The sequence below is a fragment of the Globicephala melas genome, chromosome 15, assembly GCF_963455315.2.
Source record: "Globicephala melas chromosome 15, mGloMel1.2, whole genome shotgun sequence".
In the NCBI taxonomy this organism is placed as follows: domain Eukaryota; kingdom Metazoa; phylum Chordata; class Mammalia; order Artiodactyla; family Delphinidae; genus Globicephala; species Globicephala melas.
In genome coordinates this window covers 29,386,996-29,404,754 of record NC_083328.1, presented here as the reverse complement: position 1 = coordinate 29,404,754, position 17,759 = coordinate 29,386,996, and the positions used below count along the sequence as shown (strand labels likewise).

Genomic DNA, 17,759 nt, shown 5'->3' with positions numbered 1-17,759 from the left:
CCCACCTTGAATGGAGTCATCGATTTCTGTACAATTTGTGTTGTTGACGCATACTCTCCAGATATCTGCAAAAAACTCCTCTCCTACCCACCAGGCCTGTAACACGAAACGGAAACACAGGGAAAGGCTGTTCGTTCATTATGAAAACACGGGCCCCTAATCAGGTGAGGCACAGGAGTAGATGAAAACTCGGGACCGGTGCTTCTCAACCTGCGGTGTGCACGCAGGTCACCTGGGGATCTGGTTAGAATGCGGATTCTGGTTCAAGGGGTCTGGGGTGGGGCCTGAGAGTCTGCATTTCTAACAGGCTCCCAGGTGATGCCCACTCCACTAGTCTGCTGAAAGGGAAGGTCCAGGCCCTCCCAGGACGTGGGTGAGGAGGTGAGGCTCAGCCGGTGGTGAATTCCAACAGAACTGCAGGGGCGATGCCGGAGGGGAGGAGGGAAAGGATGAGATCTAGCGGGGAGAACCTGTTTCGGATGAAATAATCAGACAAAAGGCTCTCCTGCTTTCCATCCAAATGCTTCTGTTTCTCTGTGTGCTCCTGCTGCTCTTTGCCCCCAGATGGGCCTCCTTCTGCCTTCCGTCCACCCGAAGACTGGAATCTCCCCCCCCACCCCCATCCAGGCAACAGTCGGTCACTGAGCTCCCACTACGTGCCTAAGGGTGGTGCCAAGTGCGATTCCTAACTCACCGCATGACTCCCTGACTGGCAAAAGTGCCCACCTGTGTCTTCTCAGTAAGGGCCATGGTAACAGAAACACCCACAGGATTAGCTGTTGCTGTGGCTGATGGCTTTTCTGCCCTTAATGTTAATCTATCCCTTTCACTATGTCTGGGACCTTTTCAGGATCCCAAGGGACTAGATGAAAGCAACAGAAGAATATTCTAAAAGAACATTCAAAACCACTTAGTTCACAGAGAGTGGGTCCTTTGGATAATGGTAGGTTCCCAGGACTTTAACTCACAGCATCAATGTGGTCCCTGCCCTGGCCACTCATGACAGCTCTTCCAGAACCTCCAGGAACCCAGACCCAGTCACTGCACTCCTTACAGGATCCTTACAGGATGTAGAGCCAGGAGCCTCTGGAACGCTTCAAATCCCAGCTCTGCCACTTTCCTGCCATGTCAATTCCAGCAGGCTCCCTAAATGCCCTGAGGCCCAGTTTCCTCATCATAAAATAGTGCCAGGAGAGGACCTATCTTGTAGACCTGAGGGGAGGATTAGATGAGATGATGCACATAAAAGGGCCGAGCATAGGTGCTGCCAGAGTTAGTACTCCCTAAGTGACAGGTGTTGTCCTGGTCCGTGTTGCTGTTATTTTGATGATTAATTGACAGGAGTCTATATGCAGCCAGACTGGATGGTTGCTTGTAGGTGCACTTTTTGGATTTCTGAGCAGACTTTCTGACTCTAAATGTCTCCACAGTCTGAAACCATCAGGATTGAAGCCAGGCCTTTGGATCAGGGTGTGGGCCATAGGGCATCTCTGGTAAAAAGCTTCATTTCCTGCCAGGAGGGATGTTAATCTATGCCCATGGGTTATTTATCAAATGCTATACGGCTGTGAGCTGGACACTCAAGGAAAGAACGAAATTTGTCATGGGCTCATGGGCAGAATGGGGAAAGTTCCAAGCATGAGCTCTGCCGGGAAGGGCATGGCCAGGTGGGCTGGCAACAAGGGATCCTGTCAGTAAGGAGACGTCAGAGACAGGAGGGGGCAGAGATCACCTGGGATGGGTCATCTGGGAGATCTAGGGCAATGGTCCTCAACCAAGGGTGATTTTGCCTCCCACGGGACACCTGGCAATATCTGAAGATGTTTTTGGGCATTACAGCTAGGGGCTAGAGTGCTGCTGGCATCACGCGGGTAGAGACCGGGGATGCTGCTAAACATCCTACGATGTGCTAAACGTCCACAGAAAGAGTGATCCAGCCCAAATGACAACCGTGCCACGGTTAAGAAAATGACCTGCATGAGCTGAAGTTAAGCCACATCCTCAAAGGGCTTCCTACGGCCAAGGCATCTTGCCAGGCTCTGTGGGGGACTCAGGGATGAGAGGACCAAGGTCCCTGCCCGTCCAGACACACGCGATGCTTCGAACCACCACCCTTAGGCCAAGAGTCCTCGGGCCCAGGCTGAGGAGATGGGTGTGCTTCGTAGGGAGGATGACTCCAAATTATAATCACCCTGGGGGAGTTCTCAATCCTACTTCTACTGACTCTAGGATCCAGAGGTTCTGGGACGGTCAAAAGGAAAGGGAACTTACATTGTCGATGGTGGCAATGAAGAGCAACGCCGCAGACGTGATGTGGAAGATGATGATGAAAGCCAGAAGCACCAACATTTTCACGGGGCACGGTGGCGCACGGAGTAGTAGCGTTTAAAGCCCAGAGGAGATGCGCTAAAGAGGGTGAAAGAAATTCAAATTTGTCAGTGACAAAGCTCTAGGAAAATGAAAAATAAGCAACTTTTCATGGGGTTTTAGAAAATCTTAAACAGCTCTTCCCATCTTTCATTTGCCTAGAGACTTTACTGAACAAAGTCTGGCAGGAGAAGCTCTTCTCTGTTGCATCCGGACGCCAGATATTCTTGTGGAGGAGGAGGGGTGAGGACCAATTAAAATCCCTAATTGAGAAAAGCATTGCAATTCTTCGAAGCAGCACACCGTGGGCACCAGGGCAGGAAAGAGTAGCTCTGTGTGTGCTAAAATGCTGTTCCAGATCCCCCACCCACCAGGCAATGCCATGGGGATTTCACAGCACCAGAGTAAGCTCACTGTCTGAGTATTCATTATCACAGTCCCTGCTGCCCTGCTGCGTAACAAAGCAAAAGTGATCAAATAGGAAAATATTTCCTAATGATCTGACCATTTATAAAATTAATCCCAATGTAAGTTGGTGCAGCCACTATGGAAAACAGTATGGAGGTTCCTGAAAAAACTAAAAATAGAATTGCCATACGACCCAGCAATCCCAGCCCTGGGCATATATCCACAGAAAAGTATAATTTGAAAAGATACATGCACCCCAATGTTCATAGCAGCACTATTCACAATAGCCAAGACATAGAATCAACCTAAATGTCCATTGACAGATGAACGGATAAAGAAGTTGTGGTATATATGTATACATAATGGAATACTACTCAGCCATAAAAAAGAATGAAATAATGCCATTTGCAGCAACATGGATGGACCTAGAGATTATCATACTGAGTGAAGTAAAAGACAAATATCATATGATATCACTTAATGTGGAATCTAAAATATGATACAAATGAATTTATTTACAAAACAGAAAGACTCACAGACACAGAAAACAAACTTATGGTTACCAAAGGGGAAAGAGGGTGGGAGAGGGATAAATTAGGAGTTTGAGATTAGCAGATACAAGCTACTATATATAAAATAGATAAACAACAAGGTATAGCACAGGGAACTACATTCAGTATCCTGTAATAAACCATAGTGGAAAAGAATATGAAAAAGAAAATATATGTATATGTGTGTATATATATATATATAACTGAGTCACTTTGCTGTACACTAGAAACTAGCGCAACACTGCAAATCAACTATACTTCAATTAAAAATTAAAAAATTAATCCCCACTCAAACACCCCTCAATATCTAACCCCATCTGAATAACATCCAACCACAAAAGGCAAACACACTGTGTGGAGGACAGCCGCAGTTTCATTTTCCTCTCTCTGCACATGAAAAGACTGCATTTCTCAGCCTCGCCTGCAGTTAGGTCGGAGCCTTGTGACTAATTCTGGCCAATGGGCTGCAAGCAACATTGGCTTATGTCATTTCCAGGCTGAAGCAGTTCCGGGCTGAAGAGCAGGCGTGAGTTCTCCATGCTCTGTCTCCTTGATGAAGTAGTTGGGATGGTGGAGCCGTGATATGCTGAAGCCTCACACTTTGGACAGATATTGTGATTGGGAAATAAGCCTTTGGATGTTAAACCACTGAGATTCCAGGGTAAACTTTTTTTTTACTATGGTTGGACAGTCTTAATCATAGAAAACAGAAAGCGATAACAAAGTGACATTGGAAATCTTGCAAAAGAACTAGGGTTATATCAGGTTGATGAAAGTGACACTGAAGAACCGGTCAAAAGGCACCGAAGGGGTTAACACATGAAGACTTGTCCAAGCTGAACTAGTTAACAATAAAAGAGGAAAAAAATAAACTTGAATGATGTAGAAGAAGAAGAAAAAGGAGAAGGAGGAGTGGAAGAAGAAGGAGGAGGAGAAGAAGAAGAGGAAGAAAGCAAAGAAAGCAAGCATTCAAAAGAATGCTTTGAATATCGAAGGATAAACAGCGACACTTGGGAAAACTGATGAAGTCTTTGAACATTTTTGCAAAAATGACCATCGTCTTGGTCAAACGACACCAAACGTCAAGCAAAAATGTCACATCAGGGGCTTCCCTGGTGGCGCAGTGGTTGAGAGTCCACCTGCCAATGCAGGGGACATGGGTTCGTGCCCCGGCCCGGGAAGATCCCACATGCCGCGGAGCGGCTGGGCCCGTGAGCCATGGCCGCTGAGCCTGCGCGTCCAGAGCCTGTGCTCCGCAATGGCCACAACAGTGAGAGGCCCACGTACCGCAAAAAAAGAAAAAAAAAAAAGTCACATCAACAAATCCTGTTGGACGAGTGAATGCTACGAAATCCCCAAATCAACACTTGATTCATTCTTCTTTCATTCCAATAATTTGTGACCAGTTACTATTACTAAAATTTTGTGTAACATAAAATTAAGTTTTAGTTTCACTTTTAAAAACCAAATCAGACCTTGTTTTCACTATTTATGATAACGTTATAGCACCAGTTTTAAGTGGATTGATTTTATTTGTTAACAGTCTCTTTCTCTCCCTCCAAATACCCCACCCCCCCACACACATTTTTTCTGAACCATTTGAGTAAGTTGCCTCAGCCATAATTCACGTCTAAATATTTCTGTGTGCGTCTCTGAACAACAAGGACACTCCCGTACATAACCACAGCATGATAATCACAAAAATCTCACATTTTACAATATTTTATCTCACCTACAGTCCATATTCAGATTTCTCCAATAATCTCAGTAACGGCCTTAGCTACGTTTTTGGTCCAGGACAAATCCAAGATAATGCACTGCATTTTGTTATCACATCATATTAGATTCTAATCTAATCTAATCTAATCTAGAATGGTTCCTTAGCCTTTCTTGGCCTTTCCTGGCATTGATATTATGTAAGAGTACTGACAATTTATTTTGTAGAAAGTCCCTCCATTTGTTTAATGCTTCCTAACGATTAGATTCAGGGTATGATTTCTTGGCAAGAATACTCCATACTCATGTGTCCTTAGTGTGTCCCACCAGGGGGCATAGGATGTCAGGTTGCCCATTATTGGTGATGTTAACTTTGATTAAGGGGTTAAGGTTCACCAGATTTCTCCATTGTGCATTTTTCCTTTGTAATTAAAAAGTAATCTCTGGGGAGGTATTTTTTAGTGTGATAAAATGCACATAATTTTAAAATGTACTACTAATGACAGTTAGTACTTTCACAATGTTGTACGTCCATCTCCACTATCTAGTTCCAGAACACTTCCTCACCTTGAAAGGAAACCTTGTACTCATTAAGCAGACACTCCCCATTCCTCTCTCCACTGGCCCCTGGCAACCACTAATCTGCTTTCCTTCTATGGATTTGCGTATTCTGGACATTTCATAGAAACGGAATGACACAAGATTTGTCCTTTTGTGTCTGCCTTCTTTTATTCAGCAGTGTTTTCAAGGTTCAGCACATGTAGGGAGATATTTTGAGATGATGTAAAGATCTAATCTCTCATCAAAATGTCACCCCAATAGTTTGAGCATCCACTGGTATTTCTGAAATAGAATAATTTAAAATCGACTTTTTGGACAAATACCATATGATACCACTTATATGTGGAATCCAAAATACGACACAAATGAACATATCTACGAAAAAGAAACAGACTCACAGATATAGAGAACAGACTTGTGGTTGCCAAGGGGCGTGGTGGGGAACGGTAGGACTGGGAGTATGGGATTAGCAGATGCAAACTATTATGTATAGACTGGATAAACAACAAGGTCCTGCTGTATAGCACAGGGAAATATATTCAATATCCTGTGATAAACCATAATGGAAAAGAAAATGAAAAAGAATATATATATATATGTACGTATAACTGAATCACTTTGCTGTAACAGCAGAAATTCACACAGCATTGTAAATCAACTATACTTCAATAATTTTTTTTTAAAAAGAATAAAATAGCCTTTTTCTGATACCAGCTCTCCCACTTAGAGAGCTGCACTGCACAAAACCCTCCAAACCCTCCACCCTTTCTCTGACCAGGCTCACTCCCACTCGTGGGACGCATTATTCCCTCGTGAGACTGAACAAGGCTCGTGAGCTCACACAGGGGCCCCTCTTTGAGACCCAGGACTCATTAACAATGAGCCAGGAGCCATGTGGCTTCAGAGTGACTCAGCCTGGGCGGTCCCAGACGCAATTCTGCGCATCATTTGGAAGAACCCAGTGAATCAGCTCAGATTCTCCCAATTCTTTTAAAAAGGACAAATTCCCCTTTGTTTAGGTCTGCGTCATTCTTAGCTGCCATGCCATGCTGCCTCCAAATAGATGCGTTTCTGACCCTCACAAAAAAAAAGGTGCATTACCACACTGAATGCCACGTTACTTTAATATCAGCTGGAATGCCAAAGCGCTAGCATCACAGGCAGTGCCAATAACTACAGGGTGATAATAGCTTTACATATTGTCCAGCTCAGATGACACAGATACGTAAGGACACATAACTAAAACTTTCTAGAAAAGGAAAGAAAGGCTTTAACTAACTCTTTCCTAAAGTGTGGAATTCAAATGTTATAAGGCATGATTTTGGATGGTGCGTTGATATGGCATTAAATAACAGTGAACCACTGAACAGTGAACCACGTAGTAAGAAAGTCCCCATTCTAACCCTTCCAAGTCCATCAAGGAAAAAGACCCTGGGGTGCTAGACTGTCTCTAACACTTAGCAATTTTCTTTCAAACCAAAAGAAAAAGCAGAACTCTGGATGGGTCACAGTGCGTAGCCAGAATTTAACAAGGCTGTTTAGGTTTTATTATATTTCTTTTTGAGGTTCTTTCTTTTTATAAGAAGTAATAACATTTATAGTAGTGATAGAAAGTCGCCTTTTAAAACAACTTTATTGAAGTTTTAAAAGTCATTTAAGAAAAATATTATGTAAATAAAAGGGCAGGTGGTCTTCAATGTCAGCAAAAATCCTGACGGTGGTTCTCAAATGCCTAGTGTCTGTGATTCCAGCTGGAATTCTGCTGGAATTCTGCTGGAATGAAACACTGCTTTCACACCTGGGAGTGATTCCAGTTGGAATTCCAGACATTAGAAATAAACCCCTGGAGAGAAAAGAGTAAGTTTTTACGAGAGGTCAAGTAAGGTCTTGAGCTCAGTGTAAGAGAAAAGTCTAGAGGCATACAAGGGTGGCTGTGGCTTGATTTGAACCATTAGGAGTCCAGGAAAATTAGGGAAACCAGACATGTCACCTACTTAGTACTCTCCCATGTTGGTGTCTGGAATTCAGATCCCCAGTGAAAAACAAAATGAGGTAAATCAGCGACAGAACTTTCAGACCTAAGGCATTGCTCGTAACCTCACCAGAGGGTTTGGAGTCAATTATTCACAAACACAGAAGACCCCATGAACTTTTTTTTTTTTTTTGCGGTACGCGGGCCTCTCACTGTTGTGGCCTCTCCCATTGCGGAGCACAGGCTCCAGATGCGCAGGCTCAGCGGCCATGGCTCACGGGCCCAGCCGCTCTGCGGCATGTGGGATCTTCCCGGACCAGGGCACGAACCCGTGTCCCCTGCATCAGCAGGCAGACTCTCAACCACTGCGCCACCAGGGAAGCCCCCCCATGAACTTTTAAGAGACTAAAAATGATCCTCTACCCTTGCATCTCTATACCGAAAGAAGTTCCCCTTCATCACTATCCCTGACTCACTCTTCAAGTTCCTTTCCTTTAGTGACCCACTCTTCCCAGTTTCCTGTGCGTTTTTCCAGAAATATTTCTTAGGTGGGAACACTTACTCCACACTCTCCAGGTTTCCACGTGGAGGGAGCTGCCCCACGGTAACACTCCTGGCCTCAGGTCCCGCCCCTCACTCACTCCTTTGATCCTGACTGGAGGGTGCATCAGTGTCCACTTTCTGGATTGGTGGAGCTCAACCACTGAGAGGCCACCTTGCAGCGCTTTTTCTTTGTCCTTCCCCACACCTCCTCCCTAGACAGCGAGTGGGTGTGTCTGTCCCCCAGAGCCCCAATTTCCCTTGGCTTAGGGGTCCAGGGGCTCGTGGCGAGCAGGGGTGTGGAGCTAAGAGCCCATCCTCCAACCCAGCTTTTCTCACTTGATAATATCTCTAGAGATCATTCTTTTCCAGCATCTGGATCCACCTCATTCTTGCAGTGGTTGCCTGGTGTTCGGTTGGGTGGCCATGCCACGATCTACTCCACTAGTTCCCCACTGATGGCCATTTAGGGCACTTCCAGACTTTTTGCTACTCCAAACTACACTGCAGTGAACATCCTTGCACTTATTTCTTTGCATGCTTGTGTTAGTATTTCTGAGGGGCAGATTCCAAGAAGTAGAGGTGCTGGGTCAAAGGATAAGTACATTTAATTTATTTTACTTTTAATTTTTCAATTCAATTCAAACTTAATTTACTGCAAAGCATAAACTGGACACTTAGTGCTGTGGCAGCCTTGATCTTCAGAGGGTTTGCAAAGGGTATAAAGCACTGGACCAACTGTTATGTATGGACTGTCTAGGTAGACAAGCCTTGATGTCATGTTTTCTGAGTTAATAACATCCCTTAGTTCCCCCAGAAGTATAATTCTGGCCTATACAGACTAGCCTCTGTCATCCCCGTGGCTCTTCCCAGCGGTGCTCTCTCCTTCCCATGTTTTCTCCTGCACTGGGACTCTGCGGACCCTCTCTGGAGATACTGAAGAACAGACAGCTCCCTGGGCTATAGATGTTGGATGAAGGCCAGCCCAAAAAACCCAGGGTGGCATCAAATTCCTCTTTGCCATTCACAGAAATTTCTTTTCCCTTCCAAAAATGTCATACTGAATGCTGATCCCTTTCGTCTCCCCTTTTCCTTGTGGGCTTCAGTGCTCTGCCAGCCAGGTCTGGTCTCAGTTCCTTGGAGCTGAGCTTCCGGGAGCACCCTGTCCCTTCCACCCTCAGCTGGCTCTCTCGCGCTGTCCAGGTCTCAACTCAAGCATCCCCTCCTCAGAGAAGCGGCCCTGATCACCCAGTAGCCACGCCCCTCCGGTACTGTGTATCCCATCAGTATCTGTCCCATCCCCCTGGCTTATTTTCTTTGGAAGATTTTCACTGTCAGAAAGCATCTTATTTGTTCACTTGATTGTTATCCATTCCCCCTCTTTCTCTGCTGTGCTGGGTGCACAGAAAGCTATTTGCTGTCATTTCTAGTTCTAGGAATGTAGAACTATAAAGGCTCTGGGAAAACTCAAAGCCCTGATTGTCCAGAGGCAGGAACTGAGGCCAGAAAGGGCCATGACACGCTCAGATCCCACAGCAAAGCAGGAGCAAGAGAAGGACTAGGGGGTCTCCCGGCCCCCACTCCGATTGCCCTTTTGACCTCAGTGGGAGACCCCTCACAGGGTGCACAGCAATCTTTCAATACTCAACAACCATTTCCCAAAAGCCTCTGTCACTTTCAAGCACAACTTTCACCGAGCAGTCCGAATCGCGTTGTTTTTCCTTTGCTGATTTCTTCAGGGGCTGAGCGGGACATTCTGAGAGGCCACCTGGGTTGGGGTGTTGCCCTGTCTGAAGGTGGGAGACTGCACTAGATGAGCTTTAAAGTTCCTGTCTAGAAATCAAAGTCTTATGATTTGCAGAACTTCTCTTTTAAAAATATGATTTGATCTACATAATACATGCGATGATTAAGAAAAAAGAAGGTTGGGCTTCCCTGGTGGTGCAGTGGTTGAGAGTCCGCCTGCCGATGCAGGGGACAAGGGTTCGTGCCCCGGTCCGGGAAGATCCCACATGCCGCGGAGCGGCTGGGCCCGTGAGCCATGGCCACTGAGCCTGCGCGTCCGGAGCCTGTGCTCCGCAACGGGAGAGGCCACAACAGTGAGAGGCCCGTGTACCGCAAAAAAAAAAAAAAAAAAAAAAGGAAAGAAAAAGAAAAAAGAAGGTAATAGAATCAAAGGCATATGATGAAAACCACAGCCTCTGCCCTACAGTCCTGATCCCCGGAAGGGATCTCTTTTAACACTTTCAGTTGTTTATTTTCCCCATAGTTCCATATGTCCAAACAATATTCATATATTTCTCTTTCCTGATTCATCTATTATAAACATTACTGACTTCCTGCCTAAGGAAGAGTTTCTTTCACCATCATCACTGTCCGTCTTCCTACTCCCACCGTCCCAATACAGGCTTATCACACATCGATAATTCTCATTTACGCTATGACCATCCAAATGTTGCACACTGCAGGGCCCAATAATGTACTATGACTGCACTTTTTTCTTAAAAACTCTTCTCTTCCCTAGCATTACTAATTGTCTTTTCTCTGCTCTCTCTGTGGCTCTGTCTATTTTCCCCATTTCTTCAGTTCTTTCCAAACTTCTTATCACTCCAGGACTTCTACTGCAGAACCCCAGATGCAAAGCAATGCACAGTTGCAGTCGCAAGCCTGTAATTAGACTCCTCCTTTGCAGTGTACTGTCTCAAGCCAGTCCCTCTCTTCTAACTCTGCCCTTCCCTGCTCTCTGCCAGGCGCAGCCTCAGCAACTGCTGCTGTCACAGGACAAGCAAGACAAATATTCTTCAGGCAAGACCAGCAAATCTGCCCCTAACTGTGACCAGGGCACAGGATGCCAGCATAACCTCGAGACAGGGAGGAGACAAAGCAGATCCCTGGGGAGGGGGTGTGCTCAGAGGGGGTCATCCCACAAGAAAGGAGACTCCTCGTGATTAAAGGTCGAGTTGCAGTTTACACAGCGTATCTTGTGTTGGATCTTCATGTCAACCCTGTGAAGCTGGCAGGGCAAGGTATCATTATCCCCATTTTACAGATGAAAAACTGAGGCTCACAGAGACATCACATGATTCGCCAAAGTTCACAGAGTTGGGACTCTAACCTCTGGTTTTCCAACTCCAAATCCAGGACATTTTTATACTACCCACTTTCCTGCTCCCATGCTTAGAGCCTAATGAAAATCAGGCGAGAGGGCACAGGCAGCATCAAGTCATGCTTCACCTTTGGCTGGATTTCCCTCAAGCTTTGCACCAGGCAGGGGGGATTTGGGAAGGCAGCGTCTCTCTGCCCTGGCCATTAGCTAAAGTTGAGATATGACTGGGCTAATTAAGAGAGGACTTCATTAAAATCTATGCTTTAGTCATCATTTGTACTAAAAATAGAATTTCTTGCATTTCTAATCCTATTAGCTCACCGGCCCAGCTGAAGCATGTGTTGTCTTTACTGATCTACTCTGAGATTGGTTTGGACTTTGGGTAGAGTTTTTCCTTGATCACTAAAAGGATTTATTCAGACACAATAGAATGGACTCAGTTCTGTTTTCTAAATTTATCACAATGCACCCCCTTTCCACCCAGAAACTCAGGTGGATCTCGCCACCCTAATTTAGGTGCATTGTAGGAATCGTGGTAAAGCATTTTCAGACCGAAGGCCTAAATACTCCCTATTCTATAAAATACCCATAAAAATAATCACGTAAAATAATAGAGAACACAGAATATTAGAACTTAAGATTTCTTTTTAAGGAAGAAGAATCAGTAGCTGGAGTAGAAGGAGCAGCAAATGGGTTTCCTTGAGCAGAAGCAAGAACCCTCTGGGTATCAGACCTGGAGCGAGTAGGGTAGCGGGGAGGAGGGGGCGAGGCACTGGGAGGTGTAGGTGGGGCTATGGAAATTCTGCACACAGAAGGCAGTTTTCGTGGTTCAGTGAACTTCAAGTTCTAAAGGCTGATGGTTAAAAAAAAAACGGCTGATGGTTTGGGATAAGGGATGGTACTCCCAGAAATGTTCACCCAGACCTCCGGTGACAAATAGGATATACCAAGAACTGGCATCTCCTCGCTGCCTCCTAAGTAGCAGTGCTGTCCTAATACACCTTGGTCCAATGTTTGCTTGAAATGTGTGTGTGTGCGCGCGCCTGTGTGTGTGTGTGTGTATGCTGCACATCTAGCACTGAGTGTGGAGAAAGTCCTGCTGGTGACTCACTGGCCCTCCCTCCCCCAGAAGCAACTTTTGATCTGTCGTTGATGGTGGGACATCACCAGTAGGGTCTTACACATGAAGAGAAGGCCAAGGGACCTTCCCACGGGTGATGTGAGTGTCCCCTCCTCTCCTTCCCTTCAGAAAAACACAAATCCCCACCACAGGGAGCCCCGGCCCCTGCCTGCTGTTGCTGAAAGGAAGCTGCTTTGGCCACGTTCCATTACGTGCAGGGGAGTGAGAGTGAGGCAGCTGCTTCCCGCGGCTGTTAGGATGACCACCCGACCACCTGATTCTAACCCCACCCTCGGGAGTTCTCCCTGCAATCTAAACCACGGCCCATTCTCAGCTGAGTCGGAGCCTTTTCCCGGAATTGTAAGCAAACGGACAATCCTGAGGTCTAGAACCTTTCAAAACAGACCTGAGATGTTTGGTGTCTGAGGTTTCCCCAGCCCAGAAGGGCTCCACCCACAGGTCCCCCGCTCAGAAGGCCAGGGAGGCTCTGGGCGCTGAGCCTGGCGAAGGCCAGCTGGTAAGCAGTCTCCCAGGCCCCACGGCTAGAGGGACTCCAAGGCCCGCTCTAGAGCTGGCGGTTCTGCCCCAGGCTGGCTGAGACCCCGCACCTCCACCACATACCACCCACAGCACTCAGAAGGGACAGTGGCTTTGGCCTGTTTTCGGGAAGGCAGAGGTCAGCTCAGCCTCCTTCCTGCCCTGGTATCTGGACACCAACCAGCCCGAATGGCCAGGCGTCCAAGATGCCCTGGTGATGATGGAAGCCCTTCGCCCTGGGTGGCCCAGCTTTGTGCTCACCGCGTCTGGGGCTTCTAGGCACAGAGCCAATGCTTGCCTCTGTCCGGAAATGGACACTGGGATTTGGCAGTGCTCCAGGGCAGAAGCCACTGAGGACGATTCTGTCTGAGTCTTTCAATCCACTGTAATAATAATAACTACTATATCAGCAATAATGATAGCCAACATTTATTGCCTAGTATGTGCCAGGCACATGTACTAACTTATGCATTCCTCACAAAAACACTATGCTGTAGGTGCTATAGTTAGCCTCATTTTATAGGTAAAGAAAATAAGGCTCAGAGAGGTTAAGCAACTCCTCTAAGACCACACAGCTAGTAAAGGCTGGAGCTGGGATTTGAAGTTAGACAATCTGCCATCCGAGAAGCCACCATGTTGCCCACCTTAAATCCGAATTTCTCTTCCCTTTTGGGATCCTGTCATCCTCCGGCCTGATCAGGAGATGGGTCCAAAGTCCTGGGGCCACATGTGGCTTTGGATCTGGCCATCATTACATGTCAGGCAACAAGCACTCACTGAGCGCCCACCGCTTACCAGTCCCTGGTGACACGCGGGTGAGTAAGGCAGGCTCCACGTCCCATGGGAGCTGCCAGGTACATAAAGAACAAGGGCGTATAAATAAATAAACATGATGTGATGACATGCGTGCTGTGAGAACGTAAAGGAAAGTGTGACTAGCCCCATGCTGGGGTCAGGGCAGCATCAGAGGCTCCATGGAGGAAGCAACATCTGGACTAGGTCTCAAACGATGGGCGGGTTGCCAGGCAGAGCCGTGGGGACAGGGTGTTGCAGGCAAAGGGAACGGGATGCTCCGAAGCACAGAAGCATTACCAGTTGTGAGCAGGGGGTGAGCTGGGCAGGGCCCGGGGCTGAGCCAGAACTCTAGGCCAGATGAAAAGCTCGATGGGCCTTGGACGTTTGAGTGTTATCCTGGGGCAGTGGGGAGAGGGGGAAGGCTTTGAAGCAGGAAAGGAATAAGATCTGCCTGTAGAAGAGAAACAGGCCACAATCAGGAGGATGGATTAGAAGGAGACGAACTGGGGGAAGCTGTCAGAGAAGCCCTGGTGAGAAAAGGAGAGGGTTCAGATGAAGGTGAAAACTGGGAGGTGAGCAGAAGGGCGGGACGGAGACTCTTCAGAAGGAGAATCAGCAGGACCCGGGGATGGGTGGGGCGTCGGGCAAAGGATTCTGGGGGCTCACAGTGGCCGCTGGTTCCACTAACGTGCTTGGAAGAGCACATTTGAAGGGTGAGGGAAACAGTTCACCGGCGTTAGACATGTCTGGTTACCAACGGTGAAGATGCTCCCGGGCAACTGGAAATATGGGCAGCACTGTCACCCAGGAGGAGACAGGAGCTGGGCACAGAAATCCCTGTGTCGTGGGTGTGTGGATGTGAGATACAGCCGCTAGTAACTATGAAACAGCACCAGGGAGAAAGGGCTGGGAGAGAGGGGCGGTCGGGGGAAAACCAAAAGCGGATGGTGGGACCCCAAAGCCGAGAGAGAGAGAGAGAGAGAGAGAGAGACAGAGACAGAGACAGAGACAGAGACAGAGACAGAGAGACAGAGACAGAGAGAGAGAGACACAGTAGGAAAAAGGAATCAGGATGGAAAATTAGCTCACTGGCCAACTTGGTAATAACAATTTTAGTGAAGTAAACTAAAGTCCTTCTTTATTTTTCTCCTCTTAGCACCTCTCATGGCCCGATGTTACGTTGTAGTTGTCATTTGGGGGTTAACTTTCCCCCCCGGCCACAGTGTCAGGGACCTGGCAGGTTCTGCAGGTCGCTATTCTCAGCACTTACAACAGTGTCTAGTTTATAGATGGTGCTCAACAAATGTGCTGAATGAATGAAGCAAAGGGAGGGAGGGAGGGAGGGAGGGAGGGAGGGAGGGAGGGAGGGAGGGAGGAGCCAGATTTCAAGGGGCTAAAGTGCTAAAGAAGTCAAGAAATGTTAACGAACATTGTAAATCAACTACACTTCATTTTTTTTTAATGTTGAAAAATAAATTAAAAAGGAGTCAAGAAATGGAGCCAGACTTTTCCTTCCAGTTTGGCAATACAAGAAGAAAGAAATATTTATCAAAGCTCTGGAGTCCCTTCCCGGAGAGAGAACTCCAGGCCCAGATGGCCTCACTGGTGAAGCCTGCCAAACATTTAAGGAAGAATAATACCAACTCTACACACACTCTTCCAGAAACTCGAAGAGGAGGGAACGGCTCCCAACCCATCCTGTGAGGCCTGCATCACCCTGATCCCCAAACCAGGCACGGCGTTCCAAAGACAGGAAAAACACAGACCAGGATTTCTTATATTCATACCTGCAAAAGGTTTTAACAAAGTGTCATCAGCAAATTGAATCCTCCTATTAAGAAGTGGAATCTATTTCCCCACCCACTGAACCTGACTGCCCTTGTGATTTCTTTTATCGATAGAAGGCAGCAAAAGTTCCAATTCTGAGCCCAGGCCTCAGGAAGCCTCACACACTTCCTGTCTGCTCAGCTACCACGCCAACGAGCCCAGCCTGGCCTGCTGGATGGTAGGAGATTACATGGAGCACAGATGAGCTTTTCTCCAGCAAGGGCCACCTAAGACCAGCCAGCCCCCAGCTGACCCACCTGCTGGCCACAGAGACATGAGAGAGACCAGCTAAGCCCAGCCCATATTGCCCACCTACAGAATGAACTAAATGTTTTCTCTTTTAAGCCATTACAGCCTCGGAGATACTGCAGGTTCAGTTCCAGACCACCGCAGTAAAGCGAATATCACAATAAGGTGAGTCATGTGACTTTTTTGGTTTCCCAGTGCATATAAAAGTTACGTTTACACTACACTGTAGTCTATGAAGTGTGCAATAGCGTTATGTCTAAATAAACAATGTACATACCTTAATTTTTAAATACTTTACTATAAAAATTGCTAACCATCATCTGAGCCTTCAGCGAATTGTAGTAGTAACATCAAAGACCACAGATCACATAACAAATATAATAATAATGAAAAAGTTTGAAATGTTGTGAGAATTACCAAAATGTGACAGACATAAAGTGAGCAAATGCTGTCAGAAAAATGGTGCCAGTAGCCCTGCTCAAAGCAGAGTGGCCACAAACCTTTAATTTATAAAAAACGCAGTATCTGCAAAGTGCAGTCAAGAGAAGGGGCAATAAAACGAAATGTGCCTGTGCATTTCAGGATGGTTTGTTACACAGCAAGAGCCAACTGACACAGGGGAAACTCTGCGTTGTTAGATTCAGAGTTCCTCAAAGACAGAAACCATGTCTTACTCATCCCCAGTGCCCAAGGTTACTCAGCAAACACTTGGTGAATGCCTGCTAGTTTGCACGGCTTTGGCGGAAGAGCTAACAACCGCCATTCTGCCAATGACTGCTGTCTGACCCCATCAATTAAAGAGCTCCCTGCTGGCTGCTGTCATCCAAGGAGCTCCCTATAATTATGCCACCCACTAAACCCACACCCCAGGCCCAGAGAAGGCTGGGACCTGCAGGCACTCAACATGTCATTCAGATTAGGTGGCTGAGGTGAGGCAGGTGTCAGACTCGGGGTGTTTGCCGTCCTCACAGCCATTTGGTTAGGAATGCTCTTCCCTTCACAGAGCATCTCGTATTAGTGACTTTCAAGTAACCCTCAGGAGATCAGAGGCACTCACTTTAGCAGCCTTTTCATCTTTCCTAAACTGTCATTTCTGTGGGTGAATTTTGCCAGCAAGTTAGGGACTGGGAATCACTGCCTACAACTCAGCCAGACCCAAGGGGCCCCAGGACCAGGAAGCCAGGCCTCCACCTCCAGGTAAGTTAACCCATGAAGGGGACAAAGGCGAGAAGACCAGCAGGAAGTAATACATGCAAAACACAGAAGAGCACAGACAGAGCCAGACTGGACCGCAGTCTAGCAGCCTAACAGCTCAATGCCTCAGTTTCCTCATCTGTACAATGGGGATGACAATGGTATGCCCACCTCCTAGGACCACTGGGAGATAACAGAGTGATAGTGCTTAGAACAGCATCTGGCACAAAGCAAGTGCTTTGTACATGCACTGATCATGACCAGCATCACAGTCGAGGAGTTTCTTAGAACTGCCACCTCCAGACCTTTCCCCTCCCCACAGAGTTCTCTCCTTGTCCACTGCCACTTTCAGGTGGCAGTCATCAAGTGGAAATAAATCACCCAGCTGTCTCCAGAGGGGAAGAAGTGCAAACAGACAACAGGCAGCTCAAGGCATGTGGACAGTTAGGGGATATTTCAGGCACCGTCCTCACTGTGCTTGCGTCAATGTTCCCCCAGTCAGCCATTCCTGCACCACCTGCAGAATCTCAGGTATATCCATGTACCACCTGTGTTACTAGTAGCCTACTCACTTTTTAAACTTACATTTTTATAAAAAGAAACCTTATATCACAACCGAAATGGAAAGTTAGCAGTTGCCTGCCATAAATAGAGGGTGCTGGGAAGAAAGAAATACAAGGAAAACAGAACAATGTTATTCAATTCGAGCTAGAAACTGCTGCTGCTCAAGACTCTGAGTCCAAGGCCAGCTTCCTTTCCCTTTGCTGAAGCAGGATGTCACGTGTGTTTGGGAAGTTTTATTAAAGACATGTTAGC

The 17,759-nt window shown here is 46.9% G+C and overlaps 1 protein-coding gene across 1 annotated transcript in view; it reads right to left on the bottom strand.

Annotated features, from left to right (window-relative positions):
* Positions 1–17,759, bottom strand: part of EMP2 (epithelial membrane protein 2) — a 39,716-nt gene that overhangs the window by 9,100 nt on the left and 12,857 nt on the right. The window contains exons 2-3 of the mRNA XM_030883933.3: positions 2,272–2,406; positions 6–96 (exon numbers count right to left, since the gene is read on the bottom strand). Of these exons, the coding sequence (XP_030739793.1) occupies positions 6–96; positions 2,272–2,349 (169 nt within the window). The 5' untranslated portion in view covers positions 2,350–2,406. The remainder of the gene's footprint in view (positions 1–5; positions 97–2,271; positions 2,407–17,759) is intronic.